Genomic DNA, 26508 nt, shown 5'->3' on the forward strand with positions numbered 1-26508 from the left:
ACAGCGTTTTTCATTATGTGTAATATTTTACAATAACAAAAATTAAAAGAAAAAAACAGCAGTAGCTCCAGGTTCTCTGCCAGCCATCTTACAAACATTTTCATGGGAAAGCCTCATGTTAACCCTATAAATAGGTATTATTATTCCAGTGTTACCATTGAGACAAGGGCTCTGAGAGGTTAGGTGACCCGGCTAATGTCACACAGCGATTAGGGAGTAGGATCAGAGTTTATGTTCTAACTCCAGAGCTGACCCTTTGTTCTGGGTCCCTCTTTGTTTTGAGGGAGATAATTATTTCTTGCCATTAAGATGTTTCATTGTGATTAAACCTATTGTACTCCTGAGAAATTGGAAATCTGCTGTTTCTCAAAAAGTTACCTTTTTTTTTTTTTTGTTTTTTTGTTTGGAGACAGAGTCTTGCTCTGTTGCCTGGGCTAGAGTGCAGTGGCGTTAGCCTGGCTCACAGCAACCTCAAATTCCTGGGCTCAAGTGATCCTCCTGCCTCAGCCTCCCGAGTGGCTGGGACTACAGGCACACACCACCATGCCTGGCTAATTTTTTCTATTTTTAGTAGAGGCGGGGTCTCCCTCTTGCTCAGGTTGGTCTCAAACTCTGGACCTCAAGCAATCCTCCCTCCTCGGCCTCCCAGTATGCTAGGATTACAGGCGTGAGCCACTTCGCCCGGCTGTTACCTTTGCTTTTTACATGCCTTGACATTCATAGAGGGTTTGGTCAGAGTGTCCATAGCTTGAATCAGAGAATATTCAAGCCGTGGGACTTTTCACATTAACCCCCCAACCCCAGCATCCTCCATGGTGTTCACCTGCCAGGGCTCTGACATGGCTACAGATACCTGGAATGAGACAAGGAGGCCTTTCTCGGGTGTGAGTTCATTCTAGAATTTCCTAATTGTTCTCCTGCTGCCCATCCACATAGGAGAGACGGGATGTCTTGGGTGTTTGCAGGATCCATGAAGAGGAGTCGGCAGTGGTGTGCCCAGTGATTGACGTGATCGACTGGAACACCTTCGAGTACCTGGGGAACGCTGGGGAGCCCCAGATCGGAGGTTTCGACTGGAGGCTGGTGTTCACGTGGCACGTGGTTCCCGAGAAGGAGAGGATGCGGATGCGGTCCCCCGTCGACGTCATCAGGTCAGGGGTCGACCTCTGGGTGACTGAGTTTTTGAGTGTGCCTGGTTGAGTCTGGCTGACCTGTCAAGGAAGGCCCTCGGGAGGGATGGTTAGCTGTCAGCATCCCTACCTCCCTTCCTCCCACCTTTTTCCCCAGAACATTTGTTTGTTTTTATTAAATATCTTCTCTACACACATATATTATATATTGGTATATTTTAATTCTTTATTTTTTAAGAAACAGGATCTTGCTCTGTCACCCAGGCTGGAGTGCAGTGGTGTCATCATAGCTCACTTCAACCTCAAACTCTTGGGCTCAAGCGATCCTCCAGCCTCAGCCTCCTGAGTAGCTGGGACTACAGGCGCGTGCCATCACACCTGGCTGATTTTTCTTATTTTTTATAGTAATGGGGATCTCAATATATTGCCTAGGCTGGTCTTGAACTCCTGGGCTCAAGTTATCCTCCCACCTCAGCCTCCCAAAGTGCTGGGATTACAGGTGTGAGCTACCATGCCTGGCTGGTATATTTCAATTAATTAATTTAATTTTTAAATTGTGGTAAAATATGCATAATAGAGAATTTACCATTTTAACGATTTTTAAGTGTACAATTTTAGCAGCATCATGCACATTCACAGTGTTGTGCGACCATCACCTCTGCTCGTTTCCAGGGCTTTTTCATCGTCCCACACAGAAACTATACCATTAAGCAATAACTCCCCTTTCTCCCCTTCCCAGCCCCTGGGAACCTCTGTTCTACTTTCTGTCTCTATGAATTTCCCTCTCTTAGGTACCTCATGTAAGTAGAATCACACAATATTTATCCTTTTGTGTTTGGCTTCTTTCACTTAACAAAATGTTTTCAAGTTTCCTTCAGAAATTTATTCCATTTTATGGCTGAATAGTATTCCTTTGTACATGTAGCCACATTTTGTTTGTCTGTTCACGTGTTGACGGACACTTGGGCTGTCTTTTGGATATTGTAAATAATGCTGCTGTGAACGCTGGTGTGCTGTTATCTGCTTGAGTCCCTGTTTTCAGTTATTTTGGGTGCACCCCTAGGAGTGGGATTGCTGGATCATATGGTCGTTCTCAAGAAAGCACCATCAAGCCCCTTCGACCTGGGGGTGCGTGGACCTGGGGGTGCAAGAGCCGGCTCCAGCCAGTGGCCAGTCTAGTTCTGAGCAGAGCAGGCCCACAGGAGGACCAGGTGTTGAAGTCGTGGTCTGGCTCCTTCCTCCCCTTCCAAGTTCAGAACCGCCTGGGAGACAGATGTAGGAGCCAGGCAGGAGGAGGACTCCAGCTTTATGGCTGCTATTTTGAACTGGGAAGGATGTCTTAGGTCTGTGTCCACATTTGGCAGTTGGGCTCTGAGTCCTTCCACCTGAGTCCTGACCTCGAGGTGACCCGCTGTTGGCTGGAGTGGAGCGAGCGAGGAGAACATGTCCAGAGATAAGGCTGGAGAGATTGTGGGGGCCAGTTCCTGCAAGGGGAGGGGTTGGACTTTGCCCTGAGAGGGCAGAAGCCACTGAAGGGATCTGAGCAGGAAGTGACCTGAGCTTGTTGCGTTCTTTAAAGACTGTGCTGCGTACCAAGTGGGAAGGGCCTGGAGGGGACAGGGTGTGGACAGGGACACCACGAGGAGGCTTTGCAGTCTCCCAGGTCAGAAATGATGGGTCAGGAGACAAAGGCAGAAACTGGTAGATTCCAGAGATGTTGAGGTAGAAGAACTGGGAGAAATTGAGTAGGAACCGGGGAAGGGAGGAATTGAGGGGAACACCAGGCTTCTGTAGGGGCCCTTAGGACAGCGTGCTGCTGAGTCCCTCACTCAGCATTTGGAAACTGAGGCACAGAGTAGGGAGGCTCCTATCCAGCCTGCCATGCTGGTATAAACTCTGATTGTCCCTTCCTCAGTCATGCTCAGGGACAGCTGTCCACCCCATCCCATAATATACCTGCACCTCTGTTTCCTCACCTGTGAAATAGGTACAAGTGTATCCACCCCGCCTATTTCCCAGATTTTTAGGATAAGCACACCTGAAAGTGCTTTGTAGTCTAGAACCTTCCCTTCCACAGGGACTACTGCTGTCCTTTTCCCACCTAGCCCCAAGCTCAAAGTCCAGGGAAAGCCGTGATGCTGGAGGCTCTTGGCATTTTAAATTGTTGTTGTGCTCTTAATGGTCTCCTTGCCCCCATTTCTGAGCCTACTCTTTTACCTCTGCGTCTCTGTGCAGTGGACCTTACACTGTAGTAGGATGGAAGCCTCGGGCCATTTCGGAAGTCAGTGCTGGCTTCTAGATGAACCCGGTAGGGAGAGAACAAGACCAGCCAGAGAAGCAGGCTGACGCTGGCCGGCTGGGACCTGGAGGGGAAACCACTCAAGCGGGAGCGGAACTGGCCCTCCTGGGCAGTTTACACTGGGCACTTTAAGATGCCAGAGTGACTTCTGTGGTCTCCTGCTTACTGGCCTCTGAGTGGCGTCTGTGAGTGCCTGGCCTGGGAGAGCGCAGCTGTGTGACCACAGGCCACCGTGGCCTGGCAGCGGCCATCCTCCCTGGGCAAGTGCCCTCTGGCTTTTTGCATCTCTGTGCTTCTAAAAGTAGGAGGGTTTCTCTCGCCGTCTGGCACCTGCTCCTGCTGGAGCACCAGTCCGTTCTTCCATGCTGACTCTCTTTCGTCTTGCGGACCTTGCCTCCTCCAGGAAACTTAGCCCTCCTCTCCCTGCCCCTGCTGTCCTCTGTGTCCCCAGGGCTGACTGACTTGGTGAACATGAGTACTTGCCTGTTCAGACACCCGTGAGCCTCCTCAGGGCAAGGGCCGTGGGATACGTCTGTGCCTGCAGGCCCGGCTCAGCGGCACAGAGCACGAACACAGCGGCTTATGCTTAGAGATGCGTGAACAGATGAAAGGGCTCGTGGTGGGAAGGTGGTTAGACCAACCGTGCTGGTTTCTGCTGCTTACAGTGAAATATGGATATCACACCTTTCTAGGTCTCCAACAATGGCTGGTGGGCTGTTTGCTGTGAGTAAGAAATATTTTGAATATCTGGGGTCTTATGATACAGGAATGGAAGTTTGGGGAGGAGAAAACCTCGAATTCTCCTTTAGGGTAAGTATTCCAATGTTCTCCTTGGACTCACTCTTAACCTGTCCTCTCTCTCTTTGGGAATGATGGGATTTCCTATGACAGCCTGGTGGACTTTTCTTCCCTCATTGGAAGTTTATCCAATGATCCTGAAAGATGATAATGACACCCACATCCTATAAACATGCTTGCCTTCTTGTTTGAACTTTTCAAAAAATGTACTTTGAATAGATTTGGGCTTGGAAAGGGCCTTGCAAGTCACTTAGTTCTTTCTCTCACTCCAAAGAGTGAGGCCAGGAGAGGAGAAGCGACTTGTTTGAGGTCACTCAAAGAGTTAGTGGCACAGACTGGACTGAAATTCAGACCTCTGCTTCCTGACCCCGTCTTCGAGAACCTTCATTTGATTAACTCCTTATGAAATAGCTTGTTTATTTAGTACAGTGGCTTTCACACTTTGATACATATAAGAATTGTTGGGGAAACTTGTTAAAAGGGCACAGGTATAGGCACTGTCTAGAAAGTCAGATTTGATAGATTTAGGGTAGGGCCAGGATTTTGGCTTTTGTAACAAGCTACCTACTGATTCTGTTTTCCATGGCCCATGGAAACCTCTTGGGAAGACTCCTAGCATTGCAGTAGATTTTCTGAATCCCACATTTTAAGCATCAAAACTTTATGTAAATGTTCATGCTTTTCAATGGAAAATTAAGATTTAGTAATATTTTGTATGGTGCTCCACCCTGATAAAAAGAGTTAATAAACAAGAATTTGGCCTTCCACCAAGGACTCACGCCCTCCATAATCAGTACCAGATGCTATACTTGGTTGTACCGTCCTTGGTAAAATGAGATGTTCACGGCTATTTGTCCCCGCGTGAAATGGCCCCAGATGACTCTGCCTGTTGAGTCTTTGGGTGTGCTTTTAATGGTCTCTCTGCCTCTTCCCTAGGTGTCAGGCTGCTCTGCCTATTTCTAGAAGCTCTTCCTTTTCCCCTTCCAAACCTCTCTTCTTCCCTGCTGCTTTCCTATCTTCTGTGGCTAGGAGATCAGGTAATGGAGCCTGCGTTTTATGTGATGAGTAAACGGATTGATTGCCAGTGAGGCCTCTGGGGAGCTCCTGTGAGTCAAGTGCATGAGCTTTAGTGCATGGACTTTGAGGTCTTGGTTCCAGTGGTGTATTTGTCATGGGGGCTGCTTTCTTGCTCTCTGCCTGCATTCTGTGTCATTAGTGTGTTGGGTAAGTGGCCTCCTGCCCCACAGAGGCTGAGCGTCTTGGCAGTGTCCGTTGTGACTACTTTGTGCCTGGCCTCCCTGCTACAGACACTGAGGGCTGGCCGCTTATCTCCTGCTCACCACCATGGCCTCTCCTCTGCTCTGTGTGCAGATCTGGCAGTGTGGTGGGACTCTGGAAATACACCCGTGTTCCCACGTTGGCCACGTTTTCCCCAAGCAAGCTCCCTACTCCCGCAGCAAGGCTCTGGCCAACAGCGTCCGCGCAGCCGAAGTGTGGATGGATGACTATAAAGAGCTGTACTACCACCGCAACCCCCGCGCGCGCTTGGTGAGTTCCTGCGCACCTGCACTCCCTCTGCTTCATCTGAACAGAAGCCGCTGATTCCAGCTTGCCCAAATCAGTGGGTCTGATTCCAGAAATAGAGGATAAATTGGGCATTCATGACATAAGTATCGGAAAACTTTATTCCTCCATTTACAAGAATAACATACAGTCAGTTCTTGTAATTCACAGTGCTTGTGTTCCATAAAGCCACCACAAACACTGAATTGGTGAAAACTGAGCCATCGCTCCTTGGCGAAATATAGGGTTAGGTTCCTAGGAGGCTCAGGTCATAACAGTTTTGTCAGCTGATCAATACAGAACCTTGTTTTATGTGTGTTTCTGTTCAAAGACACCTTATTTAGCATATATTGTTGCATCATTAACATTGCGCTCATGACCAACAACACTCTAACTCATGCCTGAACGAAGCTTCCTTAACTCGTATTTTCTAAGACACATCACAGCCTTCTTGCATCTAGGAACACCGGACAGCACTTCAGCACTATGATCGAAGGCCATTTTAGAATGGCTGGTAAAATCACCAGCACAAAGCAGAAAAATGTGAAAAACATGGTATTTAATAGGCTGTGAAAAGGACAGTTGACGTTCAACCTCACCTGGGAACATGGCTGTTGGGTAACTCAAATATTTTGCCCATGATGTCCGTGAAAATTTGAAAACACCGCAAGTATTGATTTGGGGGTTATAAATTTTAGCATGTTGCCAAATTCGCAAATATAGAACCCGCGAATGATAAGGATTGACTGTACCAACATAGATGGTCTGGGGCACCTGGTGTCACGTGTCTGCCATCATGCATGTGTTATGGCTTCCTCCTTGTAGCCAGTAGGATTGAGTCCACAAACTCAAGGGGCAAGTTTGTGGCCCTTTAAGGCACAGTTCTTTACCTTAAAGTTGTGCTCAGGGGCACACCTGCCTTATTTGCTAGGGGTCTGTTATCTTTCTCTAGAGGCTTCTTCCTAGTCCCCTTAAATTGCCCAAGATCCCTGGAAGCTTTCTCTTCCAAAACAGGGAGTCCTTTCTGCTTCCATTTCCAGATGGAAAGAGAGCTAGAGAGTGGCCCAGGCCCTTACTGCCACTCTTTCTCGCCATGTGTCATGGCTATTGATGATGGGACCCACAGCCTGGCAGGTGCCCTCCACCTCCCCTCTCAGAGGTCTTGCTGGCCCCCTGTGTGAGCGATGGCAAAGGTGTCCTTGCAGTCACCGAGGTTTCAGCTCTGTTGGCGTGCTCCCCGTGGACCCGGCACATGCTGTACTGACAAGTGCAAGCCCTGGCACTGAGGCCCTTTGGGAGTCTGGGTCTCAGCCCAGACTGTCTTTCCTCAAAGCAACTTATCTCAGGGGCTTGCTGTTATCTGCCCCAGAGCCTGTTCTGCCCCTGCCTCGGGACTTCTGTGGGTGAAGGATCTGCCCCTTCTTTCTTAGAAGATCTTGGGCTTCAGATGCAACACAGCCCATTGCCTTTGCCTGAGTCAGCTCTGCACCCCCAGGACAGGACACCCACTTGTCCTGCATTTGCATAAACGAGAGGGCTGCTCGGCAACACAGGAAGGCCTTGCTCTAACACTTCTTGCCAGGCCACTTGATGGAAGTCTCTTCTGACTCCTTACAGCCTCCCTGCAGGGTAGCAACTATACAGTTCTCATTTTACAGATGAGAAAACTGAAGCTCAGAGAGAGGGAGATTGAAGGAACTTGTCCAAGGCCTCGTGGCTGATGTGGGGTAGAATTGGGCCTGGGGCCTGGATACTCCAGCGCACCTCTAGCTCTGCTCTGCAGTGCCCCAGGGACTCCCCACCTGACCTCCCACCCAGGCCCCTCTGCCTGTGGGGCCCCTCGGTCCTTTTCCTCTGCTTCGTTTGTCTTGCCCAGCGCTGTAGAGTAGAAGTACCTGCTCTTCCCAGGGGACCTGTCTGGAACTTATAGTTCCCTGTTCCTAAGGGTTCCCAGAGGATATGTTAGAGTAGCACTGAATATTCCTTTCAGCTGAATGACCGAGGGCTGAGTGTTAAAATGGATATTTGGTTGAAGCTGAGGGCACAGTGACTCTCATCAATGAAAGAACTTCTGGAAAATAGCAGAAATTTGAAATTTTATTAAAACAATTACTTCTTACTACCATTTTGTTAAATATTTAACTTCTCAATTTTTAATAGTTTAACATTACAGTACAGGGACAGTAATATCTCAGCACTCAGCATTTTTCTTACAGCTGCACATTTGCCATACTGAATAGAGGCTTACTTTGTTTAATTATTGGAAAGTTCTCAATCATTGGTTTTGTCCATAAAACCAAACTTCCACGAGTATTTTTTATTGCAGCATTTTGCTCTTCCCATCATAAGTATATATTAATACTTCAATATAGTAAGAACATGATTATATCTAGAATACTTACCTGTGTTTGGAAGTGAATATTCATATTTAATAGTAAATCAGAATGTTACGGCATATGTCATGGTGAAACTGCTGTTTTGCTGGTCGGGTGTCAGGATGATCTCTGTGATCACAGGCTCACTGATGATACACAGGTCCCCCAGGGTTTGGCCCCTGACTCCGTCAGCAGGTGGGTCATCTCCTACCCTCATGCACCTGGTGGCACCTCCCTGTAGCAAGAACACCTGGGAATGGAATTGTCTGTGCCACAGTCTCTCCTACTGGATGCTGGGACCAGGAGTGAGGCTGTTTTTATCCTCTGTGTCCTGCACAGGGCTTGGCACATAATAGATGCTCAGTAAAAGCTGGTTGGTTGTTAATGAGTGAGCATCAATGAGAAGGGCTGTGACGGAAGCACTGGGACCTGCAGGGACTCACTGTTTTGTTGTTGCCTCAGGAACCCTTTGGGGATGTGACAGAGAGGAGGCAGCTCAGGACCAAGCTCCAGTGTAAGGACTTCAAGTGGTTCCTGGAGACTGTGTATCCAGAGCTGCATGTGCCTGAAGACAGGCCTGGCTTCTTCGGGATGGTGAGTAAGGCAGGCCCGTGGTGAGCAAGGGGTTCCCTGGCCTCTGGGTCTGATCGACAAATTCTGGGCAAGAAAGACCCCTTCATGGGGACATTCCCATGCCCCCTTTTCATCCACTGTCCTTCCTTCTCCCCATGAGTGTCTGGGCCCTGGGTCCAGAATGTCAGAGCTGGAAGCCATCTTGAAATTGACAGCTATAAGCCCCCCCATTTTATAAATGAGGAAACTGAGGCTTATTTGGTGTTTCCATGTCCTGGTTTTTACTAACCCCTTATCATGTTACTTCTAGTCTCAATGGCTGGACCGGTTAATAATTCCCAACTTAGGAGTCTATAAAGACAATAGTGGGGATAGGAGAGTTACTTCTAGTATTTGAGAAAACCTAAAAGAGATGTTTCTGGGATAGGCCAACTAAAATGTCCAATGTCTTTTGCTTTTACCAACTCGGTGAGGTCTCCTCTGCTGTGTCCTGTTGATGCGAAGTGCTGGTGTTCCATTCTGGAAGTCTTTGATACATACAAAGTAGGATAGTACTATTACATTCTATTTTCATTATGAAAATGTTCAAGCATACAGAAGTGCGGAGAGAATGGTACAATAAATCCTGTCCCTGAGGTTCTAGAATGTTCAAGATTCTGCTTCTCTTGCTTTCTCTCCCCTCTATTTCATCCTCCACATTTTTCTCTTTTTAAGCAAACCTCAGACATTGTTGCGTCATTTCACTCCTATGTACATATATTTAGTATGCATCTTTATAAACTATAGATATTAGCTTATAAAATTGCAGACCATTATCACACTTAATTAAATGAACAATTTCGTGGTATCATTTACTATCCAGTTCTAATTCACATTCCCCCAACTTTTCAAATTTGTGTTTGTTTGTTGTGTCTTCTCTCCTAAGTCTCTTGTAATCTAAGGCAGTCTTCTTCCTTTTTTGTTTTTTGGGTTTTTTTTTTTTTTTGGCTAATACCTTTAACTTGTTGATCAAATAAGACAGTCGTCTGTGGAATGTCTCACTTTTGGAATTACTGTTTGTTTCTTTGTGATGTATTTAAGTCATGCCTCTCTCCCCTGTCTGTCTTTAAAATAGAAGTGAGGTCTAAAGGTTTGATTAGAGTCGGGCTGTACCTTTTTGGTGAGCAGACTCTGTGGGTGGCATTTTGTGTTCATGTTGCACCATCTCAGGAGCACATGGTGTCTGGTCATCTTGCTATTAGTGATAAGATTCATCAGTGGGTTCACGGAGTGTCCCTCACCTACACTATATTGAGATAGTTTGCATTCTTTTTTTCATACTAGGTCTTGAAGTCTGGTGTATATTTTACCCTTCTAGCACATTTCAGTTTGGATTAGTCATATTTCAAGTGTCCAGTAGTCACAATGTAGCCAGTGGCTGTGCCATGGAATAGCACAGTTCTAAACTTTTTCAGTGGGCACAGAAAGGAAATGCATATTTTTGAGAAACAAATCATGAGCTCATATTGATATCTCAAATGCAAATGTAATACTATAAGATTTTTTTCCTTTGATCGTATGCTCATATTTCTTCTTACACTGAAAATCTTGGTTTTTAACAATATTAACATAATTACTTATTTTCTTTATCCTAAAATATATTTAAAATAGTTTCAAACAATAATACAGTATTCCAACTGACAGTGGTACTCTGAGGTTTACAATTTCTTTGCAGCTCTATTTGTTTGTAGAATATACTTCACTAAGGTTGTAGCGTCAAAAATATCATGCTCTAAAGTCATTTAAAATAATTCTTTCTCTGTGTCCATCACTGGGTTGATTTAGTTCGCTTAATTAATCTCAGTTCAAGGGACAACCCAGATATATTTGGACTAGTGCGACAATAAGGCTGCCACTAAAGAGCAATGAAGAGATAAGAGCTTTCAGGCCATAAGAGGTTAGTCTCTCTGATCCTCGGGTTTCTCATTTTCAAGCGGAGGCAAAGATTCCTGCCTGTGGTTCAGAACGGGCAAGTGCTTTTAACACTACAAAGTGCGGTACAGGAGGGGCTTTCACCTTTGAGTTCTTGAGGCAGGCTGGCTCTCAGCCCCAGAGCCTTGGGTGGAAGCTGTTAGGGTGTGTAGATCTGGACCAAAAGGCCACCTTTATGTTTCGTTTAGCTCCAGAACCAAGGGCTGGAAAAATACTGCTTTGACTACAACCCTCCCGATGAAAACCAAGTCGCGGGACACCAGGTCCTTTTGTACCTCTGTCACGGGATGGGCCAGAACCAGGTAGGTGTGGGCCTCTCGAGAGGGAAATGAGGGGAAAGCTATGTGTTTTTTAAAACATCAAATATTTGATTTTTTTTTTATTGTAAAAGTAATCCCTACTCATTATGGAACATTTGGGAAATAGAAAAGGTAGAAGTCGGGTGAATGGCAGGGCCCAGAGATACACTGTTAAATTTAAGACATGTTTTTCTTCCCCATCTTTTTTTACACATGGGCTTTAGATTTTGTGTTTTAAATAGTTGTTATCATAGTGTCTGTCTGTTTTATATTCTATTATTTCCATTGACTTCATCATAACTTTTCTTATTAGACATGCTCTGAGAATACCATTCCTAATGGGCTCTTGATATTTCACTGTGTGCCTATATTACTGCTTAGTTAACGGGTCCCTGCCTTGTCATTGCTTTTGCAATTATAAATAACCCTGCCACTGACATCTCTGGTCAGAAAGAAAGAAGGAAAAAAATAACAGATCTGCGTTTCAGATGATTTCCCTGGCATTGAGTCTTGGATGGAGACAGGCTTTGATGCACAGCGCTGTACTGCAAGGTGGTGGTTAGGGAAATGGCCTGAGCTGGGGCCCAGGTGGATCTTTCTGGGTTAAGTGCTGTACTTTAGGCCGGGCAGGAGAAGCTCAGGTGTGGAGGGTCTGAGGACCAGAGCAGGACCCCCAGGAAAGCAGATGGACCCATCAGGGCAGGGCCCTCACAGGATGCAGGAGACGAGAGAAGTGCTGGTCCTGGACCTTCACAGCTTTCCTGTCTGAGGAGTTACCAGACCTCTGGAGATGGAAGGATGGAGATTCAGAAGTTTCCTTCCAATCTGGATTCACCTCGATTCTATTAGAATATTAAGCTTCCTTATATGGTCAACAGTAAACTTTCATAATTTAGACCCCTGCAACTTTAAAGTATTCAGGTTCTCCAACACTTTTTAGAAAAGTGTTCCTCAAAGCTGGTCGTGCCTGACTGGTACCATCAGCGTCACCGGGAGCTGAGAAATATAGATCCTCAGACTCTTCCCAACCCCAGCGAATCCCAGACTCTTGTTTTAACCAGCTTCTCGGGAGAATGATTTGAGAAGCGCTGCTCTACGTGCCTTAGGAACAGCCGCCCATGTCAGAATCTCCTGGAAGGGAGGTGGTAGGCTGGGTGGGTGTCTTGTCAAAAATGTGAAAAATTGCTTTTGCAATTTAGGCCCCATTTCAGGCAGAAGGAATCCTTATTCCCCTGGGGTGGGGCAAGGAATCGGTATTTTTAGCAGACACTGTAGGCAGTTGCTAGGCACACTTGAGTAGGAAAACCATCGCCCTGGAAGAACCAAGTCTTCCCACTAGCAGTCGTTTGCTGCCTGGGCGCAGCACTTTATAGTTTGCAGGCACTGTCATAGCCATTATGTTTGGGGGTTGGAGGAAATGCTGAGGAGGAGAGGAAGTGTCCGGTCAAGGGTCAAGGTAGCAGAGAGCCCTCAAGTGCTAGCGTTGGGGCGGCCCACTCTGTTCCCGCTGTCCCACACCAGCATGGGGCTCAGCACAAGGCAGCCCTGTCCTCACTGTCCAGCGAGCGAGTCAGGCATGAGAAAGGGCCACTTCACCCACGCTTGCGAAGCAGTGCATTTGCGGTCCACGCAGCAGGCGCCCGTCAGACAGGCTCCTGTCGGTGGTGAGGGGAGTGCGGGACCCCACCCACGCTCCCGTGACCCCAGGTTCTCATCCAGCGGTTTCCTCTCTTTCCACGTCAGAGGGTAACTGATGCATGTTGCCTGCCCCACTTTTAGTTTTTCGAGTACACGTCCCAGAATGAGTTACGCTACAATACCCGCCAGCCGGAGGCCTGCGTGGCAGTGGAAGCAGGAAAGGACATTCTCATCATGCATCTCTGCGAAGAAACGGCCCCAGAGAATCAGAAGTTCATCCTGCAGGAGGTAGGCGAGCCCCTCACTCCTTCCTTGCTGGCGGTCCCTGGGCTGTCAGTGGGACAGGGAGAGTCCAGCACTCTCTCTGACTTAGTCCTGGCGAGGCTCAGGGATGCAGCCACACTGTCATCGTGAGCCGAGGGAGTGGTGATGGCAGGAGGGTCCCATGGCATGAGGATCAGAATCGCTTCCTCTCTCTCTCACCGTCTAGTCCCTTTCTGCCTTTTCTGGTACCCTTCAGGGGGCTGGAATGGAAAGAGGGCTCTTGGAAATGCATTTGGAGGTGAAATGGGCCATAAACGAGTGACACAAGTAGCCGGAGTGTAAGGATATGAGGCTGGAGCCAGGTATAAGCTACTCCACCTCTCTAAGCCTCATTTTTCACAGCTCTGAAATAAATGGACACAATAATAGTAGCGTCGCCTAACTCTGGTGAGGGTTAGATGTGTAGCCAGAAATATCCTTTGGAAACTGTAAAGCTTGATGGAGATAAGTTGTTACCTGGGATATTATAACCAAGAACACCTCTTTGTTGGAGTTGGCTCTCCAAATAGTCTCCGTTGGTCTGGAACTGGGCATTCCTTCAGGCCCGGAAGGGACTGGCCCTGCCACTTTTGCAGTCAGCCTGTGACAGGACTTGTAAATCAATCCTATCCTTTGAATCCCTAAAAAGCACTAGAGGTAATAAATCCAAAGAAAATAATTTAAGGCCGGGCGCGGTGGCTCACGCCTGTAATCCTAGCACTCTGGGAGGCCGAGGCGGGTGGATCGCTCAAAGTCAGGAGTTCGAGACCAGCCTGAGCAAGAGCGAGACCCCATCTCTACTAAAAATAGAAAGAAATTATATGGACAACTAAAATATATATAGAAAAAATTAGCCGGGCATGGTGGCGCGTGCCTGTAGTCCCAGCTACTCGGGAGGCTGAGGCAGTAGGATCGCCTGAGCCCAGGAAGTTTGAGGTTGCTGTGAGCTAGGCTGACGCCATGGCAGTCACTCTAGCCTGGGCAACAAAGAGAGACTCTGTCTCAACAAAAAAAAAAAAAAAAGAAAATAATTTAAAAAAAAAGTTAGTTCTCTTTTATCTCCTTGGGAAGCTTCCATTCCCAGCCTGGCCTCTGATATGGAAAGAGTCTTCTGTACTGTTTATAAATGGGTTAATTCTAAGTCTGATTAAAAGTTGGAATATGTTTTCCTGTAGAAAAATGTTATAATTAGCAATGAAATTTGCAGGCTGCCCGGAAAAGCCAAGCACCATAATGCTATTCATTTGATATAAGAACATAAGAAGGAAAAACGCTTTTGCACACCCAGAAGCCTGTGACCCTTTTCAATGCCTTCGTCTCATCTTTCTCTCACCTGTAAGCCATTGTAACCCCTCAAGAAATAGTAATGCAAGCTATTAATAGAAATAATAAAATTGGTTTGAGGCCAGGTGCGGTGGCTCACACCTATAATCCTAGCACTCTGGGAGGCCGAGGCGGGAGGATCGCTTGAGGTCAGGAATTCGAGACCAGCCTGAGCAAGAGCCAGACCCCGTCTCTACTAAAAATAGAAAGAAATTAGCCGGACAACTAAAAATAGGGAAAAAAAAAAAATTAGCCAGTTGTGGTGGCACATGCCTATAGTCCCAGCTACCCGGGAGGCTGAGGCAGGAGGATCCCTTGAGCCCAGGAGTTTGAGGATGCTGTGAGCTGAGCTGACTCCATGGCACTCTAGCCCAGGCAACACAACAAGACTCTCTCTCTCAAAAAAAAAAAAAAAAAAAGATACTAAAAAAAATAGTAAATAAAATAAAATTGGTTTGATATATCATTAAATTTTTTTTCTTAAATTTCAGTGACCATTTAAGGAAAAGTAAGTTTGTTTAGAAGGATGGGAAAGATACTTAATTTGATTATTTACTTTCAAGTTACTCTAAAGGCAACTTAGGAGCACTTTGAAGGGTTTTCAAGGTTGATAGTGTTGGGATTCGATTGCATCTAATTTTATTTCCAAGGCTTCTCTTCCCTTGGAACAGGTGTGTCATTCGTTCTGCCTGTTTGCTGCTTAGTGTGATTAAGTTCGTGCAGCTTCTAACAGAGAGGTGGAGGGAAGAGATAAGCACCAGGCTTTGGGGAGAGACTTGCGGAGATAACTCAGCAAAGGCCGGGAGGAAGGAGAGAAGGGGGAGGTTGATAAAGACAATCGATGTCTTTGAGGCTTTCAGAACTGGCGCGGTGTGAACGCGCTGCTTCACCCTGAGGTTTCACAGGTGAGGAACTCAGGCGAGGTGGCCAAGTGACTTTCCCTGTGGGTGAGCTGGGACTACAGCCAAGTTTCCACACTCTCTGCTTAAATACATAAGAGAAAGAGCTCACTGGGAATGGAATGAGTTGATCTAAGAGGAAAGAGTTAAGCAAAAAAATCTTTTTTCCTGATTTCCCTGAAGGAAAGGAATTGCAGTAGGCAGACGGAGGGTCTGACAGACCCCCAGAGCAGCCAGCAGGTGGCACCACTGGTCCCGCGAGAGGCGGGCGTGATGCAGCCTGTCCACGCCTGGTGCTGCCCAAGCACGGCTCGGTCCTGAGTTGCCATTTTACACCGAAGACTGTTACCCTGCAATAAAGATCTCTGAAATGATAAAAATCACACTCCGAGCTCTTCAGAACATGTTTTAAGGGAAAGGAGACTTTTCTGAGGAACCACCTGTAATCATCTTGAACATCCACCGTCTGTTATCTTTTGTAGGATGGTACTTTATTTCACAAACAGTCCAAGAAATGTGTCCAGGCTTCAAGGAAGGAGTTTAGCGACAGTTTCGTGCCACTCTTACGAGACTGCACCAACTCGGATCATCAGAAATGGTTCTTCAAGGAACACATGTAATAAAGTGTCACCGCACCAAGAAGACCGTCAAAGGAGATCGCGGGCCCCGGACTCTGTGCCCAGCAAAGACTTAGCTAAGCACAGCGATCATTTTGCCATTTGGAAAGTGTTGGATTTAGTAAAAATATAAATAATCTTGGTACTGATTTTGAAAACCTTAAAAATGTTCCAAAATACTCTATTTTTAAAGGGTAATCATAAAATGTTAACTCTTGGTATTTGGAGAATTAAACCCTTGTAATATTTTTCTATGAAGATGTATATTTTACATCTGTGCCTTTTAGTCTCACTAGCAAAAAAAAAGTAAATATTTTATTTTGGTATTTACAGTGATTCCCAGGTATCAAGACTCTTGCAATGTATTTTGCATAAACTGATAATACCTCAAATGTTGGGTTACAGTTTTTTCTATAGAGAGATGGATACTAGGAACATTGTATTGATTCCTTCAGATCATTGAGATATCTAGATTTATTTAATAAAGAATGCGTTTTGGGTATGCGTTGTTACCACAGTTAACACTCCATGATGTTCATGTTAGCCAAAGAGGACTAACCGAAGCTGAAATCGTGAAGAAACAATTTGCTCTACCAAGCTGATATAAACTTGAGAGTGAACTTCTGACAAAACCTACCTGTAGTGTGGCCAGTTGCTTTTTCTAATCACCACTATGACTTTAAAACACATTTATATATCATTTTTAATTTTTATCATGCAATAGTGGCAGGGAGAAATTTAATGTTCTGTGTGAAATTCATTTTTTCAAATTTGTTCAATATTAATATTTGGGCATTTTAATCAATGTTAGAATTTGTCCTGCAGCAGCTACTGTGAAAGTTTCTCTCAGTAACTCTGGTTTGTGAATGATCCCAAATCAACTCTGAGAACTTGTCAACCTGATAAAGTCAATATGAATGATTTAAAAAATGTGAGAACACTCACTGCAGATTTGTTTTTGTACCAATCAGATGTGAGCAATGGAGACACAAGTGTAATTGTTTAAAAAGTATCAATTTGTGTCTCAGGCTCTTTTTGACACTCTCTGAGAGATCCTGGCCAGGAGGACCAGTTTAACAATTACCCAGAAACGCCTGGGGCCTGACTTGGAGCCACCTCATAAATTTTTTTTTTTTTTTTTTTTTTTTTTGATACAGAGTCTCACTCTGTTGCCCCCGGCTAGAGTGCCGTGGCGTAAGCCTAGTTCACAGCAACCTCCAACTCCTGGGCTCAAGCGATCCTCCTACCTCAGCCTCCTGAGTAGTTGGGACTACAGGCTTACACCACCATGCTTGGCTAATTTTTCTTTTTTTAGTAGAGATGGAGTCTGGCTCATTGCTCAGGCTGGTCTTGAACTCCTGACCTCAGGTGATCCTCCCACGTCAGCCTCCCAGAGTGCTAGGACTACAGGTGTGAGCCACCGAGCCCGGCCCACCTGATACACCTTAACTACTCTATACTTCAGTTTCTTCTTCTGAAAAATGGCGATGATGAAAAACAGCAGGTGAGAACTTAGCTTAGTCCCTGGCACACAGTATGGGTTCATTAAATGTCAGCTTCTATTTTCATATTGCACTTTATAAAATGTAAAGCACAACAAACATCAATAGATGTTTATTCAAAAATAAATATTAAATTGTTCATCTTTTTTAATCTGTATGAGATGAAACGGCGTCTTAGTAGGGAGGAATATCTTCCGACACAGCTCAGTTCTCTGATGAACATAAGGCAGCGTGGGCCAAGCTGCCCTGGTACCACTGTGGGGACTGTGAGCGCAGGGAAGGTGCCCGCTGAACCCGTAACGAGTTAGGAAGTTCTGCCCCGCCGCCCTGCCCACCGTTTCTGCAGTGTCAGTATGAGCTTGATGAAGGGGTGTCAGCCCTCCCAGATGCAGGAAGACAGTGCAGACAGACATAAAATTAACGCTGATGAAACCCATCATGGGCGCGGGGAGGCCACCCATGCATTTTCTTGTGCAATCGCTGGGCACTGCAGCTAATTATTAATAGCTTTGCTTGAAAAGTCACCCCCTTCCTCCTGTATCAGCTTATATGCAGTCATTCTTAGGCTTGAAGAAAAGAATCGATATGAAAGTGGCAAGGGAAATATTTTCACAGACTGGGAGGCAATTTATAATATGTTGAGAAACCTTTCCCTTCCCTGATGGGTGAAGAGTCTGAGAAAAGCCCAGGTGGACGTGAGAAAATTCTCACATGCATTTTTGCCTGAGTGGTTTTCCCACCTGCCTGCACCTGGCCCACTGGGAGGTGTGAATCAAATCCTGGTGGGTGCAGGTGGGAGTCCTGGGGGGCTGCCCTCGCTGTGGCAGGTCGGGTCACCTTCTAGGACTCTGTTGTATTTTCCTCTGATTTGGTCTTGGGGTCATTCTCAGAAGAGTGGGTGTAAACTCTAGCCCTGCCCTGCTGGGGCTCCAGGGATTTGGTTGTGGATGTGTACAGTGTGCCTTTCATGGGGACATTTCTTTATCCTGGCAGACAGCTAATGCCTAAGCGCCTGACCCATCAGCAGGTCTCCCTCTCATAGGAAACTTGCTTATGCTGGCAGATGCCCTTGTGGCTCTCGTCTGACCTGTGTCCAGTTTATTCCCACCAAGGCAGCCCCTTTCTAGGAGAGCCCTGACCTGGAAAGAAGTTACGTTTGGGTGTGTTGGTCAGGTGAGACCCAGAGGAGGCAACTCAACAAAACACATAAACAGAAGCAGGGCCAACAGGAAGTGGGGGGCCATCCGGGACACGCACTCAACCCGCAGAGAGAGGAGCCTGTGGGCTGAGGCCTTTATTGGGGTCCCAGGGCATTTCCCAAGCAGGTTTCCCAAGGGGAGTTCTAACTGGAGGGTTTGGAGCAAGCAGGTGCCGTTCCAGGGAGGCACGCTGTGACCGAGGCGGGCAGTGTGGCCCATCTGCTCGGTCCATGTGGGGTGTGGGGGACAGTGGGCAAGTCAAGTACGTTGCATCCAGCTGTCCCCTAGGAAGGTGGTCACCAGGAGGCAGTCGTATGGCCACATTAAGGAACTGGGAGGAGGCAGAGAACTGGAAATTGTGTCACGAGGGACTGAGCCCTGCTTCTCGGTATGAGAGTCAAACCGACATTCACAGTGGATGCCGAGGCAACATAAAGTCATACGAATTCACTACAGACTCATTTCCTCATCTGCATAATGAGGATAAATATGTCCTGTGTTGATTTCTTAGCTCTATTTTTCATTACTTTTTTGGCAGTTGCCTTAGGGAGTACAGTGTGCTTCCTGAATTTATCACGATCTTCATCAGCTTGCGGTGCAGTTAATTCTAGTAAAATTTAGCAAATTTGCACCACTGTAGCTCCACTTCCTATAACCATATATGTTATAAACTCAATAATGGAATGGTAAAATTGTCGCTTTAAGCAGGAAAAGAAGATAAAAATATGCGTATACACACAGTCTCTTATATTTACCGACATATGTGCCGTTTCCCACTCTCGGCATTACTTCCTGTGAGTAACAGTTTGCTGGTTTTTTTTTTTTTTTTTTTTCAACATAAGGACTGTTTAGTAGTTCATCTGTGGTAGGTCAGTTTGCTACAAATTCAGTTTTTATTTGGGAGTGTTTTTCTTCTGCCTTCGATTTTTGAAAGAGTTTAGCTGGCTATAGAATTCTAATTAACAGGGTTTTTTTCTTTCAACACTGAATTTCTGATTGCACTACCTGAGGGTCTCCATTGTTTTGAATGAGAATCCATTAACATTGTTACCTCTTTGTGATCAGTCATTTTTCTCTTGCTTCCTTTTAAGATTTTCTATCTTTCAGCAGTTTGCTTATGATGTGTATAAGTGTGGTCTGCTTGTGTTTATCAGACTTGGGGGTGATTGAAATTTTGGAATGTAATTTAATGTTTTTCATTAATTTGGGAAGGTTTTAGCCATTATTTGCAAAAATTATATACTTTTTCTGCCTCTTTCTTAGTTCTTCAATTTGGATTTCTGTTGATCTAAGTTCACTGATTTCTTCTGCTATCTCAAACGTGCAGTTAGGCCTCTCGTCATTTCTTTTTTTTTTTTGAAACAGAGACTCACTCTGTTGCCCGGGCTAGAGTGCCTCGGCGTCAGCCTACCTCACAGCAACCTCAAACTCCTGGGCTCAAGCAATCCTTCTGCCTCAGCCTCCCGAGTAGCTGGGACTACAGGCATGCACCACCATGCCCGACTAATTTTTTCTGTATATATTTTTAGTTGTCCAGATAATTTCTTTCTATTTTTAGTAGAGACAGGGTCTCGCTCTTGCTCAGGCTGGTCTCCAACTCCTGACCTTGAGTGATTCACCCACCTCAGCCTCCCAGAGTGCTAGGAATACAGGTGTGAGCCACCGCGCCAGCCCTCTCTTATCATTTCTTTCATTCAGTTATTGTACTTTTCAACTTTAAATGTCCATTTGGTTCTTTATTGTCATGTTTGTTTCTCTGTTGAGGTTCCCTAGATATTGACTCATTGTTAGCACAATTTCCTTTAATTCTTTGAATACAGTTTTGTTTAATGCTTTGACTATGTTTGTAATAGCTCATTTGAATGAAGCCTTTGTAACTTTGTATTAGGTTGGTGCAAAAGTAATTGCGGTTTCCACCGTGAATTTTAAATCATTATAACTAGGTTCAGACACATCTTTATTAATCAAAATAGGAACCATTACAATCAACACATTTTTGCCAATGAGAAATAAGTCTGTTTATTCCTGTAGCATAAAAATCCGTGCTTCAGGACTCAGTGAAGTCTTGGAAAGCATTTTCTGCATCCTGCTAGTTGTGGAAGCGATTTCCCTGCAGAAAGTTGTCGAGATGCTTGAGGAACTGGTAGATGGTTGGTGAGAGGTCAGGTGAACAGGGAGGATGGGGCGAAACTTCGTAGCCCAATTCGTTCAACTTTTGCAGCATCGATTGTGCGATATTCAGTCGGGCGTTGTGGAGAAGAATTGGGCCCTTTCTGTTGACCAATGCCAGCTGCAGGCGTTGCAGTTTTGGGGGCATCTCATCGCTTTGCTGAGCGTACTTCTCAGATGTAATGGTTTTGCTGGGATTCAGAAAGCTGCAGTGGATCAGACGGGCAGCAGACCACCCAACAGTGACCAGGACCTTTTTTGGTGCAAATTTGGCTTCGGGAAGTGCTTTGGAGCTTCTTCTCAGTCCAACCACTGAGCTGGTCGTCACCAGTTGTCATATAAAATCCACTTTCCCTCACATGTCACAATCCGATCGAGAAATGGTTCATCGTTGCGTACAAGAAGAGAAGACACTTCGAAACCATAATTTTTTGATTTTCGGTCAGCTTATGAGGCACCCACTTACCAAGCTTTTTCACCTTTCCAGTTTGCTTCAAATGGTGAACAACCATAAAATGGTCAACGTTGGTTATTCGGCAACTTCTCAGTGTAGTTGTAAGAGGATCAGCTTCGATGATAGCTGTCAATTGGTCGTTTGTCAACTTTCCACGGCCAGCCACTGCGCTCCTCATCTTCAGGGCTCTTGTCTTCTTTGCAAAACCTCTTGAACCACCACTGCACTGTATGTTCGTTAGCAGTTCCTGAGCCAAATGCGTTGTTGATGTTGCAAGCTGTCTCTGCTGTTTTACAACCCATTCTGAACTCCAATAAGAAAATCGCTTGAATTTGTTTTTTGTCTAACATCATTTCCATAGTCTAAAATAAACATAAAATAAATAGCAAGTAATAAGTCATTAGCAAAAAAACACAAAGCAAGAAATATGCATTAAAATGATGTATAACATAACCACATTTATTTAAGAATATCAAATGGCAAATTTCAATGCTAAAACTGCAATTACTTTTGCACCAACCTAATGGATGAAAACAAATCTGTTATCTCACAGTTCCTGGAGGTCAGAAGCATGAGGTGGCTTTGCTGGAGTCTCTGCTTGGGGCTCCACTGGCTGCAGTCCAGTTGTCAGCAAGGGCTGTGGTCTCACCTGAGACTCGGGGTCCTCTTGCAGGCTCACTGGTATTGGCAGAAGTCAGTTCCTTGGGATCATAGGACCCAGGACCTCAGCTCCAAAAGACCACTTCATGTTCCCTCCATGTGTCCTTCTCCATGGCATGACAGCTGCTTCTTCGAGGCCAGCAGTGGATTGTTACTGCTTCTTACCTCTTTTAAGGGGCCACAGAGTAGGTCAGGCCCGCCCAGTATAATTTCCCTTCTATTAACTCAGAATTCAACTGATTGGGGACCTTAATAGATCCACACAGTTCCTTCACTGGAGTACTGTCCCATTGTATTCACAGGTCCTGTGCATACTCAGGGGGAGCTGATCATGCAGGGCGTGCACAACAGGGGGTCATCATGGAATGCCACCTACCATAGCCCACCCTCTGGCCCCCCACAATGCACATCCCTTCCACGTGCAACATGCATTTACTCCCTCCAAGGATCCCAGGGGTTCCCATCTCATCACAGCATGAGCTCAGAGTCTAAAATCTCATCCTCTAAATCTAAACCTCAGCAGCTAAAAGTTCAAAATCTAAATCAGGTCCAGGTACAGATGCAGTTCCTGGGTGTAATACTGTTAAGTACAGCCTCTGGGACACAATTCCTCTCCATCTGTGGACCTGGGAAACTAGACAAGTCATCTGCCCCAACACCCCCAACATACAGTGGTGGGACAGGCAAAGGATAACAATGGTAGACATTCTGGTGCAAAAAGGGGGGACTACAAGGCCAAAAGTATTCATGAGTCTAACAGTTTTGAAATCCAGCCAAGCCAATGTTTGACTTTTCTTGATTAGGCCACAAGACCGGGGTGTAATTTCAGGGGCTCTTGGCTCTTTCCTCTGGGCACTCGGTTCCACCCTCCTATCATAGCTCCTGTTTATGAAAGGTAGCACGTGTTTGCAGCTGAGTTTTAGCAGCCTGCTCGTGTCCCGGTCAGTCTAAGCTGGCCGTGCTTCTGCTTCAGCACTTGTCTCAAGACCTTTGTGGGTCTTGCATGGACGTCACTGATCTTCCCTCTACTAGACAGAAGCCTCATCCACGTGTCTTTCCAGGCTAAGTCCTTTTCCGTGTTGGCTTCCTGCGAAGACGGCAGAGGAACAATGGCCCTGAGCTCTCTAGCTGTCCCTGAGTCAGCTGAGAAGGTCTGTAAGGTACACACACACCCTTAATCTCTTGAAAGGGCCTTTGTTGACGGAATACTCCGACCTTTTGATCTTTCTGAGGCTTTAGCAAAAGGTCGTACAGTCACGCACTCAGCCTTTTCTCCGTACCAGGCTCTCAGCAGCCATTCGGATTTGTAGCATCTTTGGCCATCTGGAGAGTATGAGAATTTTCTAAAAGCTTCAGTTCTAGTTCATTTTTGTGTAACATTTTTCCACTCTGTTTATCTCTTTTCTCTCACATTTTACTTGAAGCAGCAAGGAGAAACCGAGCAGCGTCTTCGACATTGCGTGGAAATCTGCACTACCTAACAAGGCTCATTCATCCCTTGTACGCTCTGCTTTCCAAAGAACTGTGGGAGACAGTTTAAACATTTTTTTAATTAATTTATTTTTTTTAAATTTTTTATTGATATAGAACAGTTGTACATATTTTGGGGGTACACATGATATTGTGATACGTGTACACAATGTGTAATGATCAAATCAGGGTAATTGGGCTATCACTCAAACATTTATCTTTTCTTTGTGTTGGGAACATAACAAATCTTCTGGCTATTTTGTAACATACAATAAATTATTAACTCTAATTTCCGTACTGTATTGTTGAATACTAGAAAGTATTTTTTCTATCTAACTGTATTCTTGTGCCCCCTTAACCAACTTCTCCCAAGAAAGTGACATCAGTATGACAGGCTTCTTATATGTCAGTTGGGAAGGATTTGTTTTATTTATACAGGCCAATTCTGGATTTCTTTATGGATTGAATATCTGCTAAACTTAAATGTCCTGTGCTAAACAGCTTCTGTTTTCTCCTGCCGTTAAAAGAGTGCTTTTCACACTTTACTGTGCGTGGTGGGAATCCTCTGGCAGATTCGGGTTCAGTGGGTCTGGGATGGGTCCTGAGAGTTCACATGTCCCCCAAGCTCTTAGGGGATGCCATTACTGCTGGTTTGTGCACCATATTTTGAGCAGCGAGATTAATTCAAGTGAGACTTACAGGAAGAGGAGGAAGCTCCTGATTGGCTGGGCGGTTGTGTCTTCCTCGCACACACACACTAGATGGTGGTGTCGGCTCAGGAAACATGTCAGTGCTTTCACTGAGGACAAGTGTGTTGGTCTGAAAATCCCCCAAATCAGAGATCCCCGGGATGGCAGACCTGGAAGGCCCCCAGAGATCATCTGGTGCCAAATGTGGCTGACCGGGAACTGTGGCCAGAGAGGGAAGGGGTTTGTCTGAGATCACACAGCAAACTAGGGACAGCATTTTCTTTGTCAGTCCCTGTCATTCCATTTAGTAGTCAGAGTTCTCAATTTGGCCTGGATGTGTTGTTTTTCTTAGAGTGTTAAAGTGGTACTCTAAAAAACTGGCTTTATATTGTATTATTATATTAAATTAAAAAGTCAAATGAGTTTTCTATCTTGTTAAAAAGTCCTGAAGACTTTGCCACACGTCTTCGTGTGTCATAGCTACAGTGTTTATTCAATGAGTGGAGTTGGAAATACTGGCCTCTTACAGTCTCCTAATGTTTGTGAGATTTAATGCACTATACACCAAATTTCTTACATGTAGTCACAACTTTAGAGCTTTTTTTGTTTTTACAAGTAGTATTTTGTTCGATCTTATGAGGTCAGTTAGGTGAGGATTGCTGCCTTCTGTTTGCAGTTGCTGATAATAATAATAATACCATAAGTTGGGCACTATTCTGAGTACTTCATATAATTGAGCTAATTTAATTCTCAAAAACACCCAGTGAAGTAGGTGCTAGTCCACACCCTCTCTCTCCCTCCCCCGCTCCATCTTAAAGGTGGAGACACTGGGGGCTCAGGAAGGGTCCGGAACTTGTCCAAGGTCACACAGGTAACAAGTGGCAGTGCTGGGATTTGCACTTAGTTGTACTCCAGAGCTCAGAGCTACTCCTCCTGCCTCCGGGGAGCAGAAGGCAGGCAGCTCGCCCAAGCCGGGCAGCTCGTACGCCCTGACCATTCCTAGTTCACTTACACAGCACGCCAGTTACAGCATGACAATGAGCGTCTGTCCTGCTCGGAGAGTGCAGCAGTCTACAGCTGATTTAAGCCCTGGGCAAACACGTTTCTTTCAGAAGTGTCAAGTCAGGGAGGAGACACAGGGGCGGTGCTCAAGTGCAAAGCCACCTAGGGACCACACCTGTTTCTCCAGTGCATGGTTGTCCAGGTGGGATTCCGTCTTTGCCCACTCCCACGCTCTGCCCTCTTTCTCTGCCAAATGGGGCAGGGTGGGAGGTATTTCTTCAGTTTCCCGCTTTGAGGTTCTTGCTGTGCAGCCAGGGAGGCCCATGGGCAATTACTCCATCCAGCCCTGTTCCATCTTCGGCAGTGCTTAATGCCCGTGGGACGGAGAGTTCTGTCCCAACTGCCATGTCCTGATTCCTCTGTGAATCATCCTGAACCTTCTTTTATGAGGCAAGGGTCAGTGGAATAGATTGCTCACAAAGCTGTTAAGACAGTTATTTCAGCACCCTCTAAAGAAATTGCCAGATGGGTGAGTCTGTTGGGCAGCTCTAGTTATAACTCAGGAGTGATTGCAAAGCACCACTGGGTTCTAGTTGCCAACTGTTATAAAAGGAAGCAAATTGCTGGGTTACAGACTTTGAAGGGACGTTAGAAGTCACGTGCTCAATTCCCTCCTCTTGCAGGAATCCCTCCTCCACGTCTTGGACACGGTCAGCCGACCCTAGCTTGTCTGCTCTCAGGCAGGGGGAGCTCCTACTGGACAGGACAGCCCAACATTTTCTGGAAGCACTGTCTCTGTGGCTTCCCTTATGTTTTGGATCCCCTCTGAGGCCACCCAGAGTGTTTGCTCTCTCTGCCCCAGGACTTCCCCTCCGAGAGTCAAGGGGAGAGGACATGTCCCTGAATCTTCCCTGCTGCAGGCTAACCGGCCCTTGTTTCTTTAAACTGCCCTTGTGGGATGTGGTTTTCACTGGGGTTCGGGGAGGGAGTGAAGACAGAGGCTTACATGAAATCTGCTGCATTTAACCAAAGGTCACGACTCAATTGTGCATCTCTGCAGAGAGGTCCAGGCCAGCTCAGGCTGACCCTAGATCCTGTGAGGGTAATAAAATGACATTGGTAGGCTGTGGGATGGTGAGAGGCAGAGCGTGTGTGTGTGTGTGTGTGTGTGTGTGTGTGTGTGAGAGAGAGAGAGAGAGAGAGAGAGATACAAGAACAAAAGAAATGGTGTAACCAAACAAAAACCTTCATTTTCCATAACAGGAAGCCAATAATAGTCTAAAATTGAAAAAATCACCAGAAAGCAGGGCCATTATGTTATTTGACATTCAGAGGCTAACATAGGAAAAACCAGCCGGGGAAGTTGCAAGTAGGGGGTCTCTCAGAAGCCAGGTCTGAGGATGAGGAGGGGTGAGCAGAGGTGGGACAGTGGCTGCTGATTTCATTATAAACCTTGCGAACTATCAGGATTTTCAAGCCAAGTACATGTATTCCTTTGATAAAAATTATTTTAAGAAATTCCTCCCAATGGGAGTATGAGTTCAAGCTCTTGTTTGTAGGGGAACAACCAAGGTC

At 45.9% G+C, this 26508-nt stretch overlaps 1 protein-coding gene across 1 annotated transcript in view; it reads left to right on the forward strand.

Moving 5' to 3' along the window:
* Nucleotides 1–16061, forward strand: part of GALNT12 (polypeptide N-acetylgalactosaminyltransferase 12) — a 35055-nt gene extending 18994 nt beyond the window's left edge. Inside the window, exons 4-10 of the mRNA XM_069474474.1 lie at nt 966–1151; nt 4122–4239; nt 5599–5775; nt 8628–8759; nt 10898–11011; nt 12788–12934; nt 15654–16061. Of these exons, the coding sequence (XP_069330575.1) occupies nt 966–1151; nt 4122–4239; nt 5599–5775; nt 8628–8759; nt 10898–11011; nt 12788–12934; nt 15654–15791 (1012 nt within the window). The 3' untranslated portion in view covers nt 15792–16061. The remainder of the gene's footprint in view (nt 1–965; nt 1152–4121; nt 4240–5598; nt 5776–8627; nt 8760–10897; nt 11012–12787; nt 12935–15653) is intronic.
* Nucleotides 16062–26508: the final 10447 nt, after the last annotated feature.

This window comes from Eulemur rufifrons, chromosome 7 (assembly GCF_041146395.1).
Source record: "Eulemur rufifrons isolate Redbay chromosome 7, OSU_ERuf_1, whole genome shotgun sequence".
Lineage (NCBI taxonomy): Eukaryota > Metazoa > Chordata > Mammalia > Primates > Lemuridae > Eulemur > Eulemur rufifrons.